This window comes from Ranitomeya imitator, chromosome 3 (genome assembly GCF_032444005.1).
Source record: "Ranitomeya imitator isolate aRanImi1 chromosome 3, aRanImi1.pri, whole genome shotgun sequence".
In the NCBI taxonomy this organism is placed as follows: Eukaryota; Metazoa; Chordata; class Amphibia; order Anura; family Dendrobatidae; genus Ranitomeya; species Ranitomeya imitator.
This window is the reverse complement of record NC_091284.1, coordinates 120,248,433-120,272,032: the sequence shown is the minus strand read 5'-3', so window position 1 is coordinate 120,272,032 and position 23,600 is coordinate 120,248,433. Positions and strand designations below refer to the sequence as shown.

The 23,600-nt window shown below is 46.7% G+C and overlaps 1 protein-coding gene across 1 annotated transcript in view; it reads right to left on the bottom strand.

Annotated features, from left to right (window-relative positions):
* The window catches only part of RPA1 (replication protein A1), a 123,714-nt gene that overhangs the window by 80,971 nt on the left and 19,143 nt on the right, over positions 1-23,600 (bottom strand). Inside the window, exons 6-7 of the mRNA XM_069761361.1 lie at positions 17,054-17,125; positions 12,778-12,901 (exon numbers count right to left, since the gene is read on the bottom strand). Of these exons, the coding sequence (XP_069617462.1) occupies positions 12,778-12,901; positions 17,054-17,125 (196 nt within the window). The remainder of the gene's footprint in view (positions 1-12,777; positions 12,902-17,053; positions 17,126-23,600) is intronic.

Genomic DNA, 23,600 nt, shown 5'->3' with positions numbered 1-23,600 from the left:
ATGACAGAAAACGACGACAAAGAGCATATCAAGGTAATGGACAGAAGGAATTTGGACTGTACAGTACCAATGACGGCAGACCGCTTAGTGCGCTTAGGACAATCAGAAATAGCATGAGTGGAATCACCACAGTAGAAACACAGACCATTCAGACGTCTGTATTCCTGCCGTTCAACTCTAGTCATAGTCCTATCGCACTGCATAGGCTCAGGTTTAACCTCAGGCAGTACCGCCAAATGGTGCACAGATTTACGCTCGCGCAAGCGTCAACCGATCTGAATGGCCAAAGACAAAGACTCATTCAAACCAGCAGGCATAGGAAATCCCACCATGACATCCTTAAGAGCCTCAGAGAGACCCTTTCTGAACAAAGCTGCCAGCGCAGATTCATTCCACTGAGTGAGTACTGACCATTTCCTAAATTTCTGACAATATACTTCTATATCATCCTGACCCTGGCACAAAGCCAGCAAATTTTTCTCAGCCTGATCCACTGAATTAGGCTCATCGTACAGCAATCCGAGCGCCAGGAAAAACGCATCGACACTACTCAATGCAGGGTCTCCTGGCGCAAGAGAAAATGCCCAGTCTTGAGGGTCGCCGCGCAAAAAATAAATAATAATCAAAACCTGTTGAATAGGATTACCAGAAGAATGAGGTTTCAAGGCCAGAAATAGCTTACAATTATTTTTGAAACTTAGAAACTTAGTTCTATCTCCAAAAAACAAATCAGGAATAGGAATTCTTGGTTCTAACATAGATTTCTGATCAATAGTATCTTGAATTTTTTGTACATTTATAACGAGATTATCCATTGAAGAGCACAGACCCTGAATATCCATGTCCACACCTGTGTCCAGAATCACCCAAATGTCTAGGGGGAAAAAAAAAAGTGAACACAGAGCAGAAAAAAAAAAAAAAATGATGTCAGAACTTTTTCTTTCCCTCTATTGAGAATCATTAGTTAGGCTCCTTGTACTGTTATGTTTGCTAATGACAGGTGTTATGAAGGCAATCCAGAAACACAGTGAGCTTAGCAATCAGAGCGCACACAGTGATCTGACAAATACCCAAAAATACAAGAACGAGCTCTGAGACGTGGAAACTCTGTAGACTGCACACCTGATCCTATCCTAAACACAACTAAAAGCGGCTGTGGATTGCGCCTAACAACTACCTAGGCAACTCGGCACAGCCTAAGAAACTAGCTAGCCTGAAGATAGAAAAATAGGCCTGACTTGCCCCAGAGAAATTCCCCAAAGGAAAAGGCAGCCCCCCACATATAATGACTGTGAGAAAGATGAAAAGACAAAACGTAGGGATGAAATAGATTCAGCAAAGTGGGGCCCGATATTCTAGGACAGAGCGAGGACAGTAAAGCGAACTTTGCAGTCTACAAAAAACCCTAAAGCAAAACCACGCAAAGGGGGCAAAAAAAACCCACCGTGCCGAACTAACGGCACGGCGGTACACCCTTTGCGTCTCAGAGCTTCCAGCAAAAACAAAAGACAAGCTGGACAGAAAAAAAGCAACAAAAAAGCAAAAAGCACTTAGCTATACAGAGCAGCAGGTCACAGGAACAATCAGGAGAAGCTCAGATCCAACACTGAAACATTGACAAGGAGCAAGGATAGCAGCATCAGGCGGAGTTAAGTAATGAAGCAGTTAACGAGCTCACCAGAACACCTGAGGGAGGAAGCTCAGAAGCTGCAGTACCACTTGTGACCACAGGAGTGAATTCAACCACAGAATTCACAACACCCATCCTTGTCTGCATGGCTCCTTATCCCCATCCTTGTCTGCATGGCTCCTTATCCCCATCCTTGTCTGCATGGCTCCTTATCCCCATCCTTGTCTGCATGGCTCCTTATCCCCGTCCTTGTCTGCATGGCTCCTTATCCCCGTCCTTGTCTGCATGGCTCCTTATCCCCGTCCTTGTCTGCATGGCTCCTTATCCCAGTCCTTGTATGCATGGCTCTTTATCCCAGTCCTTGTATGCATGGCTCCTTATCCCAGTCCTTGTCTGCATGGCTCCTTATCCCAGTCCTTGTATTCATGGCTCCTTATCCCCGTGCTTGTCTGCATGGCTCCTTATCCCCATCCTTGTCTGCATGGCTCCTTATCCCCATCCTTGTCTGCATGGCTCCTTATCCCCATCCTTGTCTGCATGGCTCCTTATCCCCATCCTTGTCTGCATGGCTCCTTATCCCCATCCTTGTCTGCATGGCTCCTTATCCCCATCCTTGTCTGCATGGCTCCTTATCCCCATCCTTGTCTGCATGGCTCCTTATCCCCGTCCTTGTCTGCATGGCTCCTTATCCCCGTGCTTGTATGCATGGCTCCTTATCCCAGTCCTTGTATGCATGGCTCCTTATCCCAGTCCTTGTCTGCATGGCTCCTTATCCCCGTCCTTGTATGCATGGCTCCTTATCCCAGTCCTTGTATGCATGGCTCCTTATCCCAGTCCTTGTATGCATGGCTCCTTATCCCAGTCCTTGTATGCATGGCTCCTTATCCCCGTCCTTGTATGCATGGCTCCTTATCCCAGTCCTTGTATGCATGGCTCCTTATCCCCGTCCTTGTATGCATGGCTCCTTATCCCAGTCCTTGTATGCATGGCTCCTTATCCCAGTCCTTGTATGCATGGCTCCTTATCCCAGTCCTTGTATGCATGGCTCCTTATCCCCGTCCTTGTATGCATGCCTCTTTATCCCCGTCCTTGTATGCATGGCTCCTTATCCCCGTCCTTGTATGCATGGCTCCTTATCCCCGTCCTTGTCTGCATGGCTCCTTATCCCCATCCTTGTCTGCATGGCTCCTTATCCCCATCCTTGTCTGCATGGCTCCTTATCCCCATCCTTGTCTGCATGGCTCCTTATCCCCGTCCTTGTCTGCATGGCTCCTTATGCCAGTCCTTGTATGCATGGCTCCTTATCCCAGTCCTTGTCTGCATGGCTCCTTATCCCAATCCTTGTCTGCATGGCTCCTTATCCCAGTCCTTGTCTGCATGGCTCCTTATCCCAATCCTTGTCTGCATGGCTCCTTATCCCCGTGCTTGTATGCATGGCTCCTTATCCCAGTCCTTGTCTGCATGGCTCCTTATCCCCGTCCTTGTCTGCATGGCTCCTTATCCCAGTCCTTGTCTGCATGGCTCCTCATCCTTGTCTGCATGCCTCCTTATCCCCATCCTTGTATGCATGGCTCATTATCCCCGTCATTGTCTGCATGGCTCATTATCCCCGTGCTTGTATGCATGGCTCCTTAACTTCTTACGGTCGCTGTACTCCTTCTTGCTTCGGGTGGATGACACATTCACGTGTCATCCACACAGTCTCTTCGGCATTGCTCTTCTGCGCAGGCATACTTCTCGAGGGCAGAAAAGTACGACTGCGCAGGAGCGAGATGCCAGGGAGACTGTGGATGACACAGGGACGCGTCATCCACACGAAGCAAGAAAGAGGACGGAAATCATAAGATGGAAGGCGCGGGACCAAGAACATCAACACCCCTCAGACTGAACCGCCCCACAGGTGAGTATAATAAAAGGTCTTTTTCTATTCTTAGGAGGTCGGGTTGGGGGCCCTGAAAGGTGGTGGCCGTATCTCATATCAGCCATACCTGGTGACATGTTCCCTTTAAGAGGAACCTGTCAGAGGATTCATACTGACCTAATCACTGTCAGCTCTAAACACCGACAGGCTCATTACAACGAGCTGCTTTACTCACAATGTAATGTAAGGGTATGTGTACACAACGTCTTTTAGACGCCAGCGTAGCCACAGTTTCTGGAGCGAAAGACAAGTGCTCTCCAGCACAAGCATGGACCAATCGCTTCTTTTAGCAGCTTCACAGTTTTCAAAGCTCAAAGTGGTTAAAAGAAGTTACCAGACAGAACATGTACAAAGCAAGTTGTCGTGACATTGCACATGCACTGGGTTCATAGCAGTTTTTCAGTCAGGTTGCAGACAGAATTTACCTGAAAAAGACATTGTGCACATAACCTAACAGTGCAGCATGTCAGACAAACGTTTCTTCTAATGAGTGCAGCAAGACATACTTATATTGGGATGTGCCCTATGACGAAGGCATGATTTTGAAGGAGACTATTTCCACTGCACAATTTAGACCTTGTATTTGCAAATCACATAAAAGCACAGACAACCACAGAATACACCGGATTACGTACCGGTAATGCGCTTTTATAGAGCCACGACAGCACCCACTTGAGAGAGGGGATCCGCCCCTAGGAACAGGAAACCCTATGGAGAGAATAAAAGGGGCGGTCCCCCTCGCTCCCACAGTTGGGTTTACAGAGATTGCGAGGAACCGCCCATCAGATTTTAGTAGGTCATTCAATATTACTGTTTATAACTAGTTAACTTAAGTATGGCTAACTACAAGAACCAAAAACCTTAACCGTGCTTCTAAATAAAAAACCTATAAGGGTGGGAAGTGAAGGGGTGCTGTCGTGGCTCTATAAAAGAGCATTACCGGTACGTAATCCGGTGTTTTCTCTTCGCCACGACAGCACCCACTTGAGAGACTTTCAGAGATAGTCATTTGGGAGGGATCACCGTGTTAAGGACTGATCTACCGAAGGACAAGTCAGATGAGGCAGATAGATCTAATTTATAGTGATTATAGAAGGTAGTAGGCGAAGACCAGGTTGCGGCCTTACATATCTGTTCTAACGGAACCTCCGCTCGTTCAGCCCAGGATGATGCAATCGCCCGGGTGGAATGTGCTCTTACGGTCTCAGGCGGATTCTCCCCTTTGGATGAATAGGCCAGACATATTGCATCTCGAATCCACCGAGATAAAGTACCCTTCGTGATTCCGGCTCCTTTTCTATGACCCTGGAACGAAACAAAGAGAGCCCTGCTCTTCCTCCAAGCACTAGTCCTATCCAAATAGGCTAATATGGCTCTCCTCACATCTAATGTGTGGTATTTTTGTTCTTCCTGACTTGTAGGGTTATCATAGAAGGAGGGAAGGAAAATTTCTTGTGATCTGTGAAATTTAGTACATACTTTGGGTAAGTATGAAGGGTCTGTTTTTAAGACAACTCTGTCTGGGAAGACTGACATAAAGGGAGGATCTATAGATAGTGCCTGTATGTCACTTACTCTTCTTGCTGATACTAAGGCTACGAGAAGAGCTGTCTTGAGGGAGACATGTTTTATGTGAGCTGAATGTAGTGGCTCAAAAGGGTGGTCTGTAAGAGCTTCCAGAACTAAATTAACATCCCAAGGTGGTACATGGGGAATTCGAACTGTCTCTGACCTCTGGCATGCTGCAACAAATCTGGCTACCCATTTATTACCTGCGATATCATGACTATATAAAGCCCCTAGCGCAGAAATGTGTACTTTTAAAGGTACTGACCGCCAGACCTAGATCGCGCCCTTTTTGAAGAAATTCTAGAATCATGGGAATATGAATTTCATTTGACAGGGCCGTTGGGTAGAGGTTTAAAAATTTTCTCCACACTCTTGCGTAGATGGAGGTAGTGGATTTTTTTCTACTTAATAGCAGAGTGTCAATCACTTTGTTTGAGAATCCTCTCATCTTTAGCAGCTGCCTCTCAAATTCCAGGCTGTTAGTCGAAGACCCTTCACCTGAGGGTGGTTGAAGGGGCCCTGGAAGAGAAGATCCTGATCCTCCGGGAGGATTCATGGGTCTGAGATTGACATGGCCCTCAGCCAGGAAAACCATGGCCTCTTGGGCCAGAATGGAGCTATTAAGATCACGTTTGCTCTGTCCTCTCTTATCTTCCTGATCACTGTCGGAAGTAATATAAACGGGGGAAAGGCATATGCCGCAGGTGAAATCCGCACAAAAAACACAGTAAATCCGCAGGTAAAACGCAGTGCCTTTTACCCGCGAATTTTTCAAAAATGATGCTGAAAAATCTCACACGAATCCGCAATGTGGGCACATAGCCTTAGGGTTAGGGTTGGGTTGGAATTAGGGTTGTGGTTAGGGTTAGGGGTGTGGGGGGGTTAGGGTTGTGGTTAGGGGTGTGTTGCGGTTAGGGTTGTGATTAGGGTTATGGCTACAGTTGGGATTAGGATTAGGGGTGTGTTGGGGTTAGTGTTGGAGGTAGAATTGAGGGGTTTCCACTGTTTAGGCACATCAGGGGTCTCCAAACGCAACATGGCGCCACCATTGATTCCAGCCAATCTTGTATTCAAAAAGTCAAATGGTGCTCCCTCACTTCCGAGCCCCGACGTGTGCCCAAACAGTGGTTTACCCCCACATATGGGGTACCAGCATACTCAGGACAAACTGCGCAACAATTACTGGGGTCCAATTTCTCCTGTTACCCTTGCGAAAATAAAAAAATGCTTGCTAAAACATCATTTTTGAGGAAAGAAAAATGATTTTTTATTTTCACGGCTCTGCGTTGTAAACGTCTGTGAAGCACTTGGGGGTTCAAAGTGCTCACCACATATCTAGATAAGTTCCTTGGGGGGTCTAGTTTCTAAAATGGGTCACTTGTGGGGGGTTTCTACTGTTTAGGCACACCAGGGGCTCTGCAAACGCAACGTGACACCCGCAGACCATTCCATCAAAGTCTGCATTTCAAAAGTCACTACTTCACTTCCGAGCCCCGACGTGTGCCCAAACAGTGGTTTACCCCCACACATGGGGTATCAGCGTACTCAGGAGAAACTGGACAACAAATATTGGGGTCCAATTTCTCCTGTAACCCTTGGGAAAATAAAAAATTCTGGGCTAAATAATTATTTTTGAGGAAAGAAAACATATTTATTATTTTCACGGCTCTGCGTTATAAACTTCTGTGAAGCACTTGGGGGTTCAAAGTGCTCACCACACATCTAGATAAGTTCCTTTCGGGGTCTATTTTCCAAAATGGGGTCACTTGTGGGGGGGTTTCTACTGTTTAGCCACATCAAGGGCTCTGCAAACGCAACGTGACGCCCGCAGAGCATTCCATTAAAGTCTGCATTTCAAAACGTCACTACTTCACTTCCGAACCCCGGCATGTGCCCAAACAGTAGTTTACCCCCACATATGGGGTATCACCGTACTCAGGAGAAATGGGACAACAACTTTTGGGGTCAAATTTCTCCTATTACTCTTGGGAAAATTAAAAATTGCAGGCTAAAAGATCATTTTTGAGAAAATAATTTTTTATTTTATTTTCATGGCTCTGCGTTATAAACTTCTGTGAAGCACTTGGGGGTTCAAAGTCCTCACCACACATCTAGATTAGTTCCTTTGGGGGTCTAGTTTCCAAAATGGGGTCATTTGTGGGGGATCTCCAATGTTTAGGCACACAAGGGCTCTCCAAACCTGACATGGTGTCCGCTAATGATTGGAGCTAATTTTCCATTTAAAAAGCCAAATGGCGTGCCTTCCCTTCCGAGCCCTGCCGTGCGCCCAAACAGTGGTTTACCCCCACATATAGGGTATCAGCGTACTCAGGACAAACTGGACAATAACATTTGGGGTCCAATTTCTGCTAATACCCTTGGCAAAATAGGAAATTCCAGGCTAAAAAATCATTTTTGAGGAAAGAAAAGTTATTTTTTATTTTCTCGGCTCTGCGTTATAAACTTCTGTGAAGCAGCTGGGGGTTTAAAGTGCTCAATATGCATCTAGATAAGTTCCTTGGGGGGTCTAGTGTCCAAAATGGGGTCACTTGTGGGGGAGCTCCAATGTTTAGGCACACAGGGGCTCTCCAAACGCGACATGGTGTCCGCTAACAATTGGAGCTAATTTTCCATTCAAAAAGTCAAATGGCGCGCCTTCCCTTCCGAGCCCTGCCGTGTGCCCAAACAGTGGTTTATCCCCACATATAAAGTATCGGCGTGCTCGGGAGAAATTGCCCAACAAATTTAAGGATCCATTTTATCCTATTGCCCATGTGAAAATGAAAAAATTGAGGCAAAAAGAAATTTTTTGTGAAAAAAAAGGACTTTTTCATTTTTACAGATCAATTTGTGAAGCACCTGAGGGTTTAAAGTGCTCACTTGGCATCTAGATAAGTTCCTTGGGGGTCTAGTTTCCAAAATGGGGTCACTTGTGGGGGAGCTCCAATGTTTAGGCACACAGGGGCTCTCCAAACGCGACATAGTGTCCGCTAACGATGGAGATAATTTTTCATTCAAAAAGTCAAATGGCGCTCCTTCCCTTCCGAGCCTTACCATGTGCCCAAACAGTGGTTTACGCCCACATGTGAGGTATCGGTGTACTCAGGAGAAATTGCTCAACAAATGTTATGATCCATTTTATCCTGTTACCCATGTGAAAATGAAAAAAATGAGGCTAAAAGAATTTTTTTGTGAAAAAAAAGTACTTTTTCATTTTTACGGATCAATTTGTGAAGCACCTGGGGGTTCAAAGTGCTCACTATGCATCTAGTTAAGTTCCTTGGGGTGTCTAGTTTCCAAAATGGGGTCATTTGTGGGGGAGCTCCAATTTTTAGGCACACGGGGGCTCTCCAAACATGACATGGTGTCCGCTAAAGAGTGGAGCCAATTTTTCATTCGAAAAGTCAAATGGCGCTCCTTCCCTTCCAAGCCCTGCCGTGTGCCCAAACAGTGGTTTACCCCTACATATGAGGTATCAGCGTACTCAGGACAAATTGGACAACAACTTTCATGGTTCAGTTTCTCCTTTTACCATTGTGAAATCAAAGAAATTGTTGCTAAAATTTAATTTTTGTGACTAAAAAGTTAAATGTTCATTTTTTCCTTCCATGTTGCTTCTGCTGCTGTGAAGCACCTGAAGGGTTAATAAACTTCTTGAATGTGGTTTTGTGCACCGTGAGGGGTGCAGTTTTTAGAATGGTGTCACTTTTGGGTATTTTCAGCCATATAGACCCCGTAAACTGACTTCAAATGTGAGGTGGTCCCTAAAAAAAATGGTTTTGTAAATTTCGTTGTAAAAATGAGAAATCGCTGGTCAAATTTTAACCCTTATAACTTCCTAGCAAAAAAAAATTTTGTTTCCAAAATTGTGCTGATGTAAAGTATACATGTGGGAAATGTTATTTATTAACTATTTTGTGTCACATAACTCTCTGGTTTAACAGAATAAAAATTCAAAATGTGAAAATTGCGAAATTTTCAAAATTTTCGCCAAATTTCCATTTTTATCACAAATAAACGCAGAATTTATTGACCTAAATTTACCACTAACATGAAGCCCAATATGTCACGAAAAAACAATCTCACAACCGCTAGGATCCGTTGAAGCGTTCCTGAGTTATTACCTCATAAAGGGACACTGGTCAGAATTGCAAAAAACGGCAAGGTCTTTAAGGTCAAAATAGGCTGGGTCATGAAGGGGTTAAAAGGGAATCTGCTTTCCGGTCAAGTGGGTCTTGCAAGGATCCAGAATCTTCTACAGGTAGTAGAGATTTCCTAGAAGTGGATGCCACCGCCGCATCTACTTTTGGGGCTTTCGACCATTTGGAGAAATCATCATCGTTAAAGGGATAGCGACGTTTTGAGGCAGACGGCAACCCTTTTTGCCCCTGGCTTTCCCACTCCTTTTTGACCAAGTCCTTTATCGCTGGGATAACAGGAAAGGAAGGCCTCTTTTTCTCAGACAGGCCGGCAAACATCACGTCCTGTGGTGTCTTGGGGGCTATAGTATCTTCCATACCCATAGTATTACGTATTGATCTAACTAAATTGTCAATACTGTCTGTAGGGAAACATGTATCCTGTTCACCTTCCGAGGATATAACCTCTTGGGAATCGTCCGAATCCTTATCCTCCACCTCAGATGACTGTTCAGATCTAGGAGAACTATATTTTTTCCTACTCTCAGGAACTTTATCAGAGCTTCGAAAGGCTCGTAATTCCTCCCTAATCATGCTACGTATATCTTCCGACCTTACAGAAGACTCCTCACGTAAGGTGGATTCGATGCATGAATGGCACAACTTTTTTAAATAGGTGTCTGGGAGCGGCTGAGAGCATAAGGCACATTGCTTATGTTTAGATTTCCCTGTTCTTTTAAGCTAGGGAATTAGATAAAAGAGGGGAGTATAATCAGCTTAAATAGGGTAGACAAACACTCACCCCTGAAGCTGTAGTCATAATACCGGCTGAAGAGGAGGAGACGGAGGCACAGATGGAGGAGCTGATCGGTCCGATCTTTTTTCCCTGGTGCTCTTGGAGGATGATCTGCGGCTGCTGCTAGTCCGGCTTCCAGGAGTAATAGCGGTGACTTCAGCTGAAGGCAACGCTGTGTCCTGGGGAGATGCCCTGATGGACGCCGGGTATCAGCGCCGGCGTCCTTTTGTAGATGGGGGCCGCCATCTTCTTCCTGCCGCACCCGGAAGTGACTACCACATCCGGGTTGCGGCTCTGCTGTGCGCTCCTGCGCCTCCACCCAGCAATCGCGCAGGCGCCGTCCTCCTCCTCCATCACCCCGGAAGTTGTAGCAATACTTCCGGGGGAGAAACAATGGGCCACACGCTGCCTGTGCGCCTCCCGAAGATGGCGACACAGGGTCTTACCCAGCGGTCCGGTCCCTGCAGGTGCGCTGAATGATTCTTCCGTGAGCCAGGCGACTCCCCGATCCTGGCCTCACGGTACCTGCCGGCAGAGGGGGGAAGCTGCCATAGAACCCCCGACGCCGCTTCCAGCTCTGGAGCCCTTGCCGTCCCTATAAGGTAAACTGCGCAAGCTGCATCCAGGCTGGGAATCCTCTTCTCTCCAGGTGTCTCCCGTAGGAACAGGAAACCAACTGTGGGAGTGAGGGGGACCGCCCCTTTTATTCTCTAGATAGGGTTTCCTGTTCCTAGGGGCGGATCCCCTCTCTCAAGTGGGTGCTGTCGTGGCGAAGAGAAAAAACGACATGCTGTGGATTTCAGATCTGCAGTGTAGGTCAATTAACGTTCTTAAGACATCTTATTCATGATGTTGACAATGTAACAGATTGCACAAATGAAAATCACCAGCAAACCTGCAACGTTGGAATATACCTTTACTCTCATTTTATCCAAGTCTTGTCTTTATTTAGCAAAACAATATGGCTGGTTGCCCATGGAAACAGACAGCAGGTTATTGCCACACCGTTGCCACGTATGATGAAACCGCAGAGATCAAAATATGTAACTATGCTTTCTTCTGGTGGAAACCAGAAGGGAACCTGTCACGTAATAGACGCAGTCCGATCTGCACACAGTACGGTATGAGAGGAGCAGGATAACATACAGGCTTTAGTATTGCATTCAGTATAACTAGTATTTATTTCATTAAAATCCTGGGTGTTTATATGCAGACCAGTGGGCGGTCCTACTGGTGACTTACCGCGCTCTCTGAATGCAGTCATACAAGTCATTTCAATGAATAAAATGCAAGTTATACTGAAAGTTTTCCTCCAAGCCATATTAGCTCTGCTCCTCCTGACATAACATCCTGCCTGCAGATCACATACCTCTTTCAACATGACCGTTTTCCTACAAGCTGTAATATATCAGCAGATTGTACGACTCCAAAAGTCAGTAGAACATCATAGTATTTACCGGTAATGGATTAGACACCCACTGTGAGGTTCCTGCATGTGGCAGAGAGTTTACACCATGTTTGTTTGTTTTTTTTTTAACATTGGAGTAAATGGGCAACGGATCTGTTAAAGGGAACCTGTCACCCCCCCCCCAGGAGTTAGAAACTAAGAGCCACCTTGTGCAGCAATAATGCTGCATTCTGACAAGGTGGCTCTTTTAGTTATTGGTGCTGTAAATGCCGAAATAATGCGTTTTGTAATTTCTCTAAAATACTTGTCTTCAGTCCTGGAGGCAGGTCTTTCCCCCCTGCTGCAGACGCCTCACAGCCGTCACTCAAGTGTCTTCTCGGCGCCGCCTCCTCAGCACTGTTTTCAAGTCATCCGGCGCCTGCGCTATTTTGTCCTGCCTGGGGCAGGCGCAGTGAGCGCTGCCCGTCTGACCTCATATGCAGTCTGCACCTGTGCGGCCGCCCTGCTTGTGAATCCCAGCCCCGCAGTGTCTTATCATTTATTCACATTGCGTGGCTGGGATTCACCAGCAGGACGGCCGCACAGGCGCAGACTGCATATGAGGTCAGACGGGCAGCGCTCACTGCGCCTGCCCCAGGCAGGACAAAATAGCGCAGGCGCCGGATGATTTGAAAACAGCGCTGAGGAGGCGGCGCCGAGAAGACAGTTGAGTGACGGCTGTGTGGCGTGTGCAGCACGACCTGCCTCCAGGACTGAAGACAGGTATTTTGGAGAAATTACAAAACGCATTATTGCGGCATTTACAGCAGCAATAACTAAAAGAGCCACCTTGTCAGAATGCAGCATTACTGCTGCACAAGGTGGCTCTTAGTTTTTAACGCCTGGGGTGGGTGACAGGTTCCCTTTAATGCGCGTCCATTGTAGTGTATTTCTAACGGATCCGGCAACGGCAGCAAGACAAATTTATAACAGATCTGTTGCCCATTAACTCCAATGTTTAAAAAAAAAAAGGGTCCGTTAGAAATTGGATAGTGAATAATGGACTAAAAAGTTGTGTCAGCACAATTTTTTTCCTAATGAATTTGTAACGGATCATAACTAGACATATGAACATAGCAACTAAGAACATGCAGAGAGCAAAAAGGTCAGGAACTCTAGTACCACGTATTGGAAGAAGCAATCCTAAAAGTCAATAACGACCCTTTAGGGTATGTGCAGATGATCAGGAATTGGAAGCTTGGCCCGTTGTACTTTGGCAGTGTATTAGCTGTGCTATAAGCATTAAACGTTAAATTGAAAAGTGTGCCCACTTACTTCGATTGGTATGGATTCAGACTGGCAATTGGCACCACTTTTGACTGAGTGCCACCAGGTGTATTCGGCGCACCTCCTCCTCCGAATGGTTTAGACAGTCCTCTGTTCATAGAAAAAGGTGGAGCTGTTTTCAAGACAGAAAATCCATAGTAATTTATTAAGGATGACGACCAACTAAATAAAACACACTTTGGTGTGCTTTTAAGGATGCACAATGATTAGACACATGAAAGGTATGATTGAGTGCAGATTTCAATGCCTGGGTCTACAACCACATAAGCTCTTAAGCTTACCCGATATACTAAAGTAAAAAAAATAGCAATATAAACCACAAAGCCCAGGAGGAATATTGCAGATAAATTCAAGAGGCTTTAAGGGGTCTGGTCAGATGAAATATTAGATCCCAGACTTCATGACGGTCCGCAATGCGGGTATTATTCAACATACAGAAATACAGCATAGCATGCCAAATCACCCTTGTATGTTCTTTTGTAGCAGCTCCAATTAAAATCAGAAGTTTTACGCAGCAGCTTGTCCCAGTATCGAGTACTCGAGGAGACTGCCATTCAATCTATAACAATGTGGCATACAAGAACAGGAATCCTCACCGAGATCAATGGGTAACTACCCATAAGTGAGATACACTACAATGAGTCATGGGCTATGCCACGGTACTGGTCCTCGGTCATGTAGGAAAGGTGTGAACAGAATTTCAAATACATTTAATAAATTGGGGTTAAAAAAAAAAAAAAACCTTTGCCAGTAACATTGGAAAGATTTTTTTGTTCTAAGACTCCCCAAAGCGTACAGTACAGACCAAAAGTTTGGACACACCTTCTCATTTTAAGAAATTTCTGTATTTTCATGACTATGAAAATTGTACCTTCACACTGAAGGCAACAAAACTATGAATTAACACATGTGGAATTATATACTTAACACAAAAGTGTGAAACAACTGAAAATATGTCTTATATTCTAGGTTCTTCAAAGTAGCCACCTTTTGCTTTGATGACTGCTTTGCACACTCTTGGCATTCTCTTGATGAGCTTCAAGAGGTAGTCACCGGGAATGGTCTTCCAACAATCTTGAAGGAGTTCCCAGAGATGCTTAGCACTTGTTGGCCCTCTTGCCTTCACTGTGCGGTCCAGCTCACCCCAAACCATCTCGATTGGGTTCAGGTCGGGTGACTGTGGAGGCCAGGTCATCTGGTTTAGCACCCCATCACTCTCCTTCTTAGTCAAATAGCCCTTACACAGCCTGGGGGGGGGGGGGGGTGTTTGGGGTCATTGTCCTGTTGAAAAATAAATGATGGTCCAACTAAAAGCAAACCGGATGGAATAGCATGCCGCTGCAAGATGCTGTGGTAGCCATGCTGGTTCAGTATGCCTTCAATTTTGAATAAGTCCCCAACAGTGTCACCAGCAAAGCACCCCCACACCATCACACCTCCTCCTCCATGCTTCACGGTGGGAACGAGGCATGTAGAGTCCATCCGTTCACCTTTTCTGCATCGCGCAGAGATATGGTGGTTGGAACCAAAGATCTCAAATTTGGACTCATCAGACCAAAGCACAGATTTCCACTGGTCTAATGTCCATTCCTTGTGTTCTTTAGCCCAAACAAGTCTCTTCTGCTTGTTGCCTGTCCTTAGCAGTGGTTTCCTAGCAGCTATTTTACCATGAAGGCCTGCTGCACAAAGTCTTCTCTTAACAGTTGTTGTAGAGATGTGTCTGCTGCTAGAACTCTGTGTGGCATTGACCTGGTCTCTAATCTGAGCTGCTGTTAACCTGCGATTTCTGAGGCTGGTGACTCGGATAAACTTATCCTCAGAAGCAGAGGTGACTCTTGGTCTTCCTTTCCTGGGGCGGTCCTCATGTGAGCCAGTTTCTTTGTAGCGCTTGATTGTTTTTGCCACTGCACTTGGGGACACTTTCAAAGTTTTCCCAATTTTTCGGACTGACTGACCTTCATTTCTTAATGAAGTAATGATGGCCACTCGTTTTTCTTTACTTAGCTGCTTTTTTCTTGCGATAATACAAATACTAACAGTCTATTCAGTAGGACTATCAGCTGTGTATCCACCAGACTTCTGCACAACACAACTGATGGTCCCAACTCCATTTATAAGGCAAGAAATCCCACTTATTAAACCTGACAGGGCACACATGTGAAGTGAAAACCATTCCCGGTGACTACCTCTTGAAGCTCATCAAGAGAATGCCAAGAGTGTGCAAAGCAGTCATTAAAGCAAAAGGTGGCTACTTTGAAGAACCTATAATATAAGACATATCAGTTGTTTCACGCTTTTTTGTTAAGTATATAATTCCACATGTGTTAATTCATAGTTTTGATGCCTTCAGTGTGAATGTACAATTTTCATAGTCATGAAAATACAGAAAAATCTTTAAATGAGAAGGTGTGTCCAAACTTTTGGTCTGTACTGTATATATATTACCGTGTCTAGTTACATGATGACCATGTAGGGGGATGTGCGCACAATTTTTTTTTCTTCAAGCGAGTACTCTATGTAACCCACCTGAAAAATCAATGGACACTGAAAATAATGAACACACGCAATTACGGTATATAGGAAAGTAAATTGCTGTTCACATGTTCAGTTTTCTGAGCGTGAAGTGATGCGGCCAACTCTACGCATTATCCCGAGGTGCTTTATGCCCGCCACTAATGAATAGCTTAGCAACCAAACCGGCAGCCACGATCATCTGATGCCCACCGCCAGATGAGGAATCTGGGATGACAGGAGTATGCAGGCAACATTTCAAGAGTAGCGGAGAAAGGAGGCAAAAATTGTTTCCTTTTTTTTTTTTTTTTAATTTTAACTCTGCCATAGAACCAAATTTTCAATCTTAAGAGGTGGACAATCAATGTAAATTTAATTAAGCTTTAAAATAGGCAAATTCTTTGTTTTAAAATTATTTTCTGTTTTCAGAAAACCATGCCAACCCCAGCTGTAGTTTGTTTTATGAGGAAAAAAAGCTTTACGCACCCTACCAAATTAAAGCACTCCGTTTCCATCACTGCCCAGGTGTCTAAGGCTGTGTGCACACGTTGCAGATTTTGAGGTTTTTTTTCGCTATAAAAACGCGAAAAAAAGAATACATTATGCATCCTATAATTTAGAATGCAGTCCGCAATTTTTGTGCACATGATGCGTTTTTTTCCGCGAAAAAAACGCATCGCGGTAAAAAATGCAGCATGTTCATTAATTTTGCGATTTTCCACTATATTATTGCATTGGGAACCTCCGGAAAAATCCACACAAAAAAGGCGGTAAAAACGCATGCGGATTTCTTGCAGAAAATGTCCGGTTTTGCACAGGAAATTTCTGCAAGAAATCCTGAACGTGTGCACATAGCCTTATGGTCAGCGGCTGTCAATGTGACGAAGGCGCTGCAGACAATAACATACACCGGGAGCAGTCGCAGAGACTCAGCTCTGGATACAGGGAGGGTGTGTAAAGCAATTTTCGTTTGTTTAAAAATAAAGAAACGCCTGGAGACATGGATTTTCTGAAACCAGAAAACCACTTTAATATTAATTTTTGGTCAGGCTAAACAACAAGCAGTATGGCCACAGAGCTCTGACAGGATGGTCATCCCGCTTTTCCAGACCCCTGAATAGGAAACATGCCTTGTTACTCTACAACACAACCTCCTCCAGGAAATCTGGGAGAAAAAAACTGCCACAAATGTAAGCCGGGGGCATGTGTCAGGCAACAGCAATACCTAGAAAAGTCACCCAACCAAAAACATCCGTGCAACTTGCTTTCTGATAATTTCTATGACTTTGGTACAAAATAGTCAAACTGCAGATACGTCACAGTTGCATGTAACTTGCATTAAGGTCTATGTCAAGAGAGATGCAAGCGACATGTGACCAACCACAAAAAAAAAAAAAAAATTGGAAACAATTCAAATTGTCACAGTTGTGGTAGTCGCAGATCATAATGCAACATAAATTATTAAATGCAACATTGCAATGCAATACAGGCAATATTATTGTTGCACGACACCACGTAGCCCAACTGAATGGGGCAAAAGTGCACAGTCAATTGCCACAGTAGGTGGATAAGCTTTGCAAATGCATTAAGCCGCACCGTCTGGTTTCATCATTAGCAACATGTATTTGGGCACCTTTTATGTGTTGTAAAAATAACAGATCTGAACCTAAATAAATAATATCTTCTGTCAATCACAAAAGTAATGAAAACCTAAAGTAACGGTACAAACAAGCAGCTCATGTCCATGCCTTACCAGAGTTTTGTGCAGGCTTGCTCGGTGGTGGTGGAGCGGGAGCAGGCGCTGCAGGTTGGGGAGCTCCTTGACCTGAAAAACAACATTTAAAAAAAAGAATTTTAAAATAATGGGATGTTAAAGTCTGGTCTGACGACATTCCCTTTAAATTCCTGCTTTTTATTTACCACCATGTGCAAGTCAAAAAGATAAAAGTACCTAATAACTATATTTAACAGCTAAATCAGGGTTAAAATTGAGTTGCCAAGACAGTGTGTCCCTCATTGCCGCTTGATCAAGAGCATCTCAAAAGTGGCGTAAGCCTCATCACAGCTCCTCATAAATTAGATGAGCGGGCATCGCTGCCCACTCCTGAGCTACCTCCATTTTTAGCATAGTTTGCTGAAAGTACCAAGAATTTTGCAAATTTTCATAGCGTTTTAAGCCATATTTAGAGATCTATATATTAGAAACAGAAATCAGTATCACTCAGCACCAACACAAGCAAGAAGTAATGTGTACGTAATCTGCTAAATATCCACGCCGCTGGGAAACATGACTAATACTAAAAATTATTGTCTAATGATGTATGCAAGGAAGTGCTACTAATACAGAGGCGAGCGGAAGGAAGAGTCCTCAGATTATAAAGCATCAACCACGTCTACAACGTCACAGTCCATATCCAAAATCAACACAAGATACACTTCTCATGCAGGCAGATGGCTGTGAACAACAACAGTAATACGCAGACAGGACAATTCACAGATTAATTATCGTAGGGTTCAGAATCAATACATAATCACATCCGTCATAGTGCAATGAACAGGAGGATGAATACTGACAGAGCGACTATTCCATCAGACTTGTAAACCAGGTTATTGGTCGTAAGTATTTTTCTGCACAGGTGGAAAATATCTTGAATTACTACCGGCTCAGAGGCAGAAAGCGAAATAATGATAATAGTCCTAATAAAAATGATACATAATAATGGCATAATGATGATTAAGGAAGGAAAAAGTAGCAGTACAGTTGTATTATATACAATAGCTTAATAATTCTGCTAACCCAAAATCTGAAATACAGTGTCTGGACTGTAAAGGGATTATCAAGGACTATTACATTTTTTCAGTATGGGCCGAAGAACTAACAGGTAGGTTTGCTACCCACCTGGCTGCTTGCCCAGCGCCAACCTCTGCTGGCACCGAGAACAGCTGCTTATTCTCCACTCAGCTGACAGGACAGGACTGCTGATGTCATGATGACTGACAGCTGGCTCCCCGCTGCATAACTGCGGGGAGCTGGTCGTCAATCAGCATGACTTCAGCTGTTACGCCCATGTCAACAAAACAGGCCAGAAGAATAGCTGCTCTACTGACGTGGAGGAGCTGAAACGCCAGTAGGAGCAGCTTGTGACAGCTCTGAGTCGGGTTGAACGGCAACTGCCAGTCTGGTGTTTTTTTTTTTGTTTTTTTTTTTACTATGAGCTTAAAAACTGTCCTGGACATAAATTTGGACCTTAAAAGAATATAAACACTTTGGGGTGGTGGTTGGGGACGGGCAGTTCTTTACTAACTTCACACATGGGTAAAAACAGGATTTTTGGTTGCTTACCGTAAAATCTGTTTCTTGGAGCCTCCATTGGGGGACACAGGAACTATGGGGTGTATGCTGCTGCCACTAGGAGGCTGACACTATGCAAATAAAAAAGTTAGCTCCTCCTCTGCAGTGTACACCCCACCGACTGGCATTATACTCTTCAGTTAGTGAGAAAGCAGTAGGAGATAATGAACAAGGTTGAACAACCATAACCACAAACTTGAGAACTGTAAACGTGAGAACAGTCAGAGAACATATAAGAAAAACATTGGGAGGGAGCTGTGTCCCCCAATGGAGGCTCTAAGAAACAGATTTTACGGTAAGCAACCAAAAATCCTGTTTTCTTTATCGCCTCTCATTGGGGGACACAGGAACCATGGGACGTCCCAAAGCAGTCCCACGGGCGGGAAAACCAGACTTCCATCAGGTCAGAGGACTCACCACTGCCGCCTGCAAGATCCTTCTGCCTAGGCTGGCGTCCGCCGAAGCGTAGGTATGGACCTTGTAAAATTTGGCGAACGTGTGGATGGAAGACCAAGTTGCCACTTTGCAAAGCTGTAGGGCGGAAGCCCTGTGGTGCACCGCCCAGGAGGCGCCGACTGCCCGGGTAGAGTGAGCCTTAATCCCAGGAGGGGGCACTCTGTTCTTGACCCGGTAAGCCTCCAAAATTGCCATTCTGATCCAGCGAGCAATAGTCGCTTTAGAAGCCGGTTGGCCTCTGCGCGTGCCATCAGGAATGACGAAAAAAGAATCCGTCTTCCGGAAAGAGGACGTTCTATCCAGATAGATCCTCACTGCCCTGACGAGGTCTAGCTTGTTCAACGATCGCTCCAGAGGATGAGTCGGAGCTGGACAAAAGGAAGGTAGAACGAGGTCCTCGTTGAGGTGGAAGGTGGAAACCACCTTCGGAAGAAAGGAAGGTGGGGGCCGGAAGACCACCTTGTCCTGGTGAATGACCAAAAACGGAGGACGGCAAGAGAGGGCCGCCAACTCGGAAACGCGGCGAATAGACGTGATGGCCACAAGAAAGGTCACCTTCCAAGAAAGAACAGATAGAGGAATCTCCCTAAGAGGCTCAAAGGGAGAAACCTTCAGAACGTCCAGTACCAGGTTTAAGTCCCATGCGTCCACAGGGGCCCTGTACGGCAGGACAGCGTGGGCTACTCCTTGAAGGAGGTCTTAACCTGTGGCCGAGAAGCTAAAGTCTTCTGAAAGAGGATGGAAAGCGCAGCGACCTGGCGCTTCTGGGAGCTAAGAGCCAGGCCCGAATCCAGTCCTGCCTGAAGGAAGGCCAAAAGAGAAGGCAGAGAAAAGGACATGGATGGAACGCGGTTGGACTCGCACCAACGGAAGTAAGCCTTCCAGGTACGGTAGTAGATCCTGGAAGATGAAGGCTTCCGAGCCTGAATCATGGTGTGAATTACCCGGTCCGAAAGGCCGGACGCTCTTAGAACCGTTGTCTCAACAGCCACGCCGTTAAACTGAGCGACCGAGAATTCGGGTGGCAGATCGGACCCTGAGACAACAGATCGGGCCTGTCTGGAAGGCGCCAGGGAGCGTCCGCGAGAAGGTTGACGAGCTCCGCGAACCAAGCTCTACTGGGCCAATCCGGGGCAATCAAGATGACTGGCACCCCTTCCGCTTTGATTTTCTTCAACAGTTTGGGGAGTAAAGGAAGTGGTGGGAACAGGTAGGGCAGCCCGAACTGTGACCAAGGAATGGCCAGAGCGTCGACGCCCACTGCGAGAGGATCGCGAGACCTGGAGACGAACTGCGGAACCTTCCTGTTCATTCGGGACGCCGTGAGATCCACGTCCGGAGTCCCCCATCGAAGACAAATCTGATGGAAGACCTCCGGATGCAAGGACCATTCCCCTGCCGCGAGGCCTTCGCGGCTGAGGAAGTCGGCGGCCCAGTTGTCCACGCCGGGGATGTGCACCGCGGATATCACCGGAACCGTTGCCTCTGCCCAAAGGAGAATCTTGGATACCTCGGCAAGAGCCAAGGAGCTCCGGGTCCCCCCCTGATGGTTGACATATGCCACAGCCATGGCATTGTCCGTCTGGATCCGGACTGGCAGGCCCCTGAGAATCCTTTCCCAGTGGCGGAGGGACAGAAAGATTGCCCGAATTTCGAGGACATTGATTGGCAGAGTTGACTCCTGCGACGACCAACGGCCCTGAACCGTCAGGTGATGGAAAACCGCACCCCAGCCGAGCAGGCTGGCGTCCGTTGTCACCACCTGCCAGTGAACTGGAAGGAAGGACCTGCCCTGGGAGATGAGAGGTGACGTCAGCCACCAGTTGAGAGACCGCTTGACCCGAGAAGAGAGTCTGATCGGTCGATCCAGGGAGAAGACAGACCTGTCCCACTGAGACAGAATGGCTTGCTGAAGGGGTCGTGAATGGAATTGGGCGAAGGGAATCGCTTCCAAGGTAGCTACCATCCTCCCCAGAACCTTCATGGCCGATCGGAGGGAGGGAGGCCGAGGACCCTGGAGCAAGCGTATGTCCCGACAAAGAGTGGATCTCTTGTCCTTGGGAAGGAAGACTCTGGTCTGACGAGTGTCGAATAGCATGCCCAGAAAGATGATGCGCTGAGAAGGAATAAGGCAGGACTTCTTCCGGTTGACCAGCCACCCGAAACGGGCTAAGGTGTCGAGAACAATGGACAGGCTTTCGTGAGCCTGAGAAAAGGACGGTGCCTTGATGAGGACGTCGTCGAGGTATGGAAATAGGACCAGGCCTCTGACTCTCAATATGGCCATCAGCGCTACCATGATCTTCATGAACACCCTTGGAGCGGTTGCGAGACCGAACGGCAGGGCGACGAATTGAAAGTGTTCCCGTTACACTGCGAAGCGCAGGAAACGGTGATGTCCGGGAAATATCGGGACATGGAGGTAGGCGTCCTGGATATCTATTGAGCATAGAAATTCCTGGGCCTCCATGGAAGCAATTACTGAACGAAGGGATTCCATCCTGAAGTGTCTCAGGCGAACTCTCCTGTTCAGCAATTTGAGGTCCAGAATGGGGCAAACCTTGCCGTCTTTTTTCGGTACCACAAAAAGGTTCGAGTAGAAACCCGTGAACCGTTCTTTCTCTGGGACGGGAACGATTACCCCGGATTTGAGCAGAGAAGCGATGGCTGCGAAGAAGCCCGGAACTAGAGCGGGATCTCTTGGAGGACGGGATTGGAAGAAACGATCCCTGGGTTGGGAGGCGAACTCTATCTTGTATCCCGAGCATACAACTTCCGTTACCCATGCGTCCTCTACTGCGGAAATCCAGACGTCCCTGAAAAGGAGAAGACGGCCGCCCAACCTGGGAGTTGGGCTGGAGTCTTGCCGAGAGTCATGCCGAGGTGGATCTTCCAGTCCTGGGCCTGGAGGATCTACCCAGGGAATAGCGAGGACGCCAGGACGGAGTGGGCCTAAAGGACACCGCCGCCTTCTCCTGACGTGCCTGTGGCCTCTGTTGCTGCTGGGAAAAGGAGTTTGACGAAGCGACGAAAGGGCCGAAAAGAGCGAAACTGCAGTCTAGGAGGAGGGCGACGAGGCTTAGCCTGGGGAAGAAGAGAACTTGTATCCCCGGTGGCGTCCTTAATGATTTGATCCAGCTGGGAACCAAAGAGACGAGAGCCCTGGAAGGGCATACTAGTGAGGGACTTTTTAGAAGATAAGTCCGCCTGCCAGGCCTTGAGCCAAACGGTGCGGCGGATGGCAACGGCATTGCTGGAAGCCTGAGCCGCACAAGACGCGACATCCAGGGAGGCAGATACCAGGTATTCACCGGCGTGGGAAATCTGGTTGGCAAGCTCCGCTAGTTGCACGGGAGGCGCCCCGTCCAGGATACCTCGACGGAGCTCTTTGGCCCATTTGGAGCAGAGCACGGCAGCCATAAGGGCAAAAGGTGACTGACCCAGCGGGAATAAGGAGTGCGGCGCGGCAGCCTGTAAGGGCCCCGCGCCGGAAAGAAGCAGAGGACCGCCGTATGGTAAATGGGGGAAGAAAGGTCCTGACCCATGCGTCTGCGAAATCCAGACGTCCCCGCATACGAATGTCGCAGCGCGACACAAAAATCCCGGCCGCGCCACTGCATGGACGCAGGCGATGACCAGTAAGAGAGGGCCGTCGCCTGGGAGCCCCTAACAAGACCCCCCCCCCTATAAAAGATCTGGGATGGGATGGGGGAAATACTCACCTAAAACATCCCACGCCGATACTAACCTGAAAGGAAGGGTATGAGACGTCCAGGGAGCTGATGGACGTCCTCATCTCCACAACCGACAGGCTCTGGTGGGCAAGTGGGTGGGGGACGGAGCCAGGACCGGACTTCTGAGCACGCTTGTGTGCTAGGATCTTGGTCCTGGAGAGGGATCTATGAGGATACGGGGTGGCAGTACACACCGTACTCATAGTCTGCATTGTGGGACTACAGGTGTGACTGTTCACCCTGTATCCATCCGGAAACCTGAAAAGAAACGACGCACATTGAGGTAGATAAGGGTCTAATGAAAGACCCGTGTCCACCTCCTACTGACACTAAGCTAAACTGAAGAGTATAATGCCAGTCGGTGGGGTGTACACTGCTGAGGAGGAGCTAACTTTTTTATCTGCATAGTGTCAGCCTCCTAGTGGCATACACCCCATGGTTCCTGTGTCCCCCAATGAGAGGCGATAAAGAAAACAGTAATTAGACCTACTGGTAATTGTATTTCCAGGAATCCATCCTGACAGCACACTGGAGGACGTCCTTCTTATCCTTGATGGGACAGGAACTCGAGAGGTTAAAAGGACCCTCCCCCTACCACCCTTCAGTGCTTTTCCAAAGTAACACATCTGGATGGATGCAAAAAACACAGGTTTATTCCAACAAAATAATCAATCATACAAATGTTACATCACATGAGTATAAAGATGATACATTAGGGAGGGAACTAATAGTGCTGTCAGGATGGATTCCTGGAAATA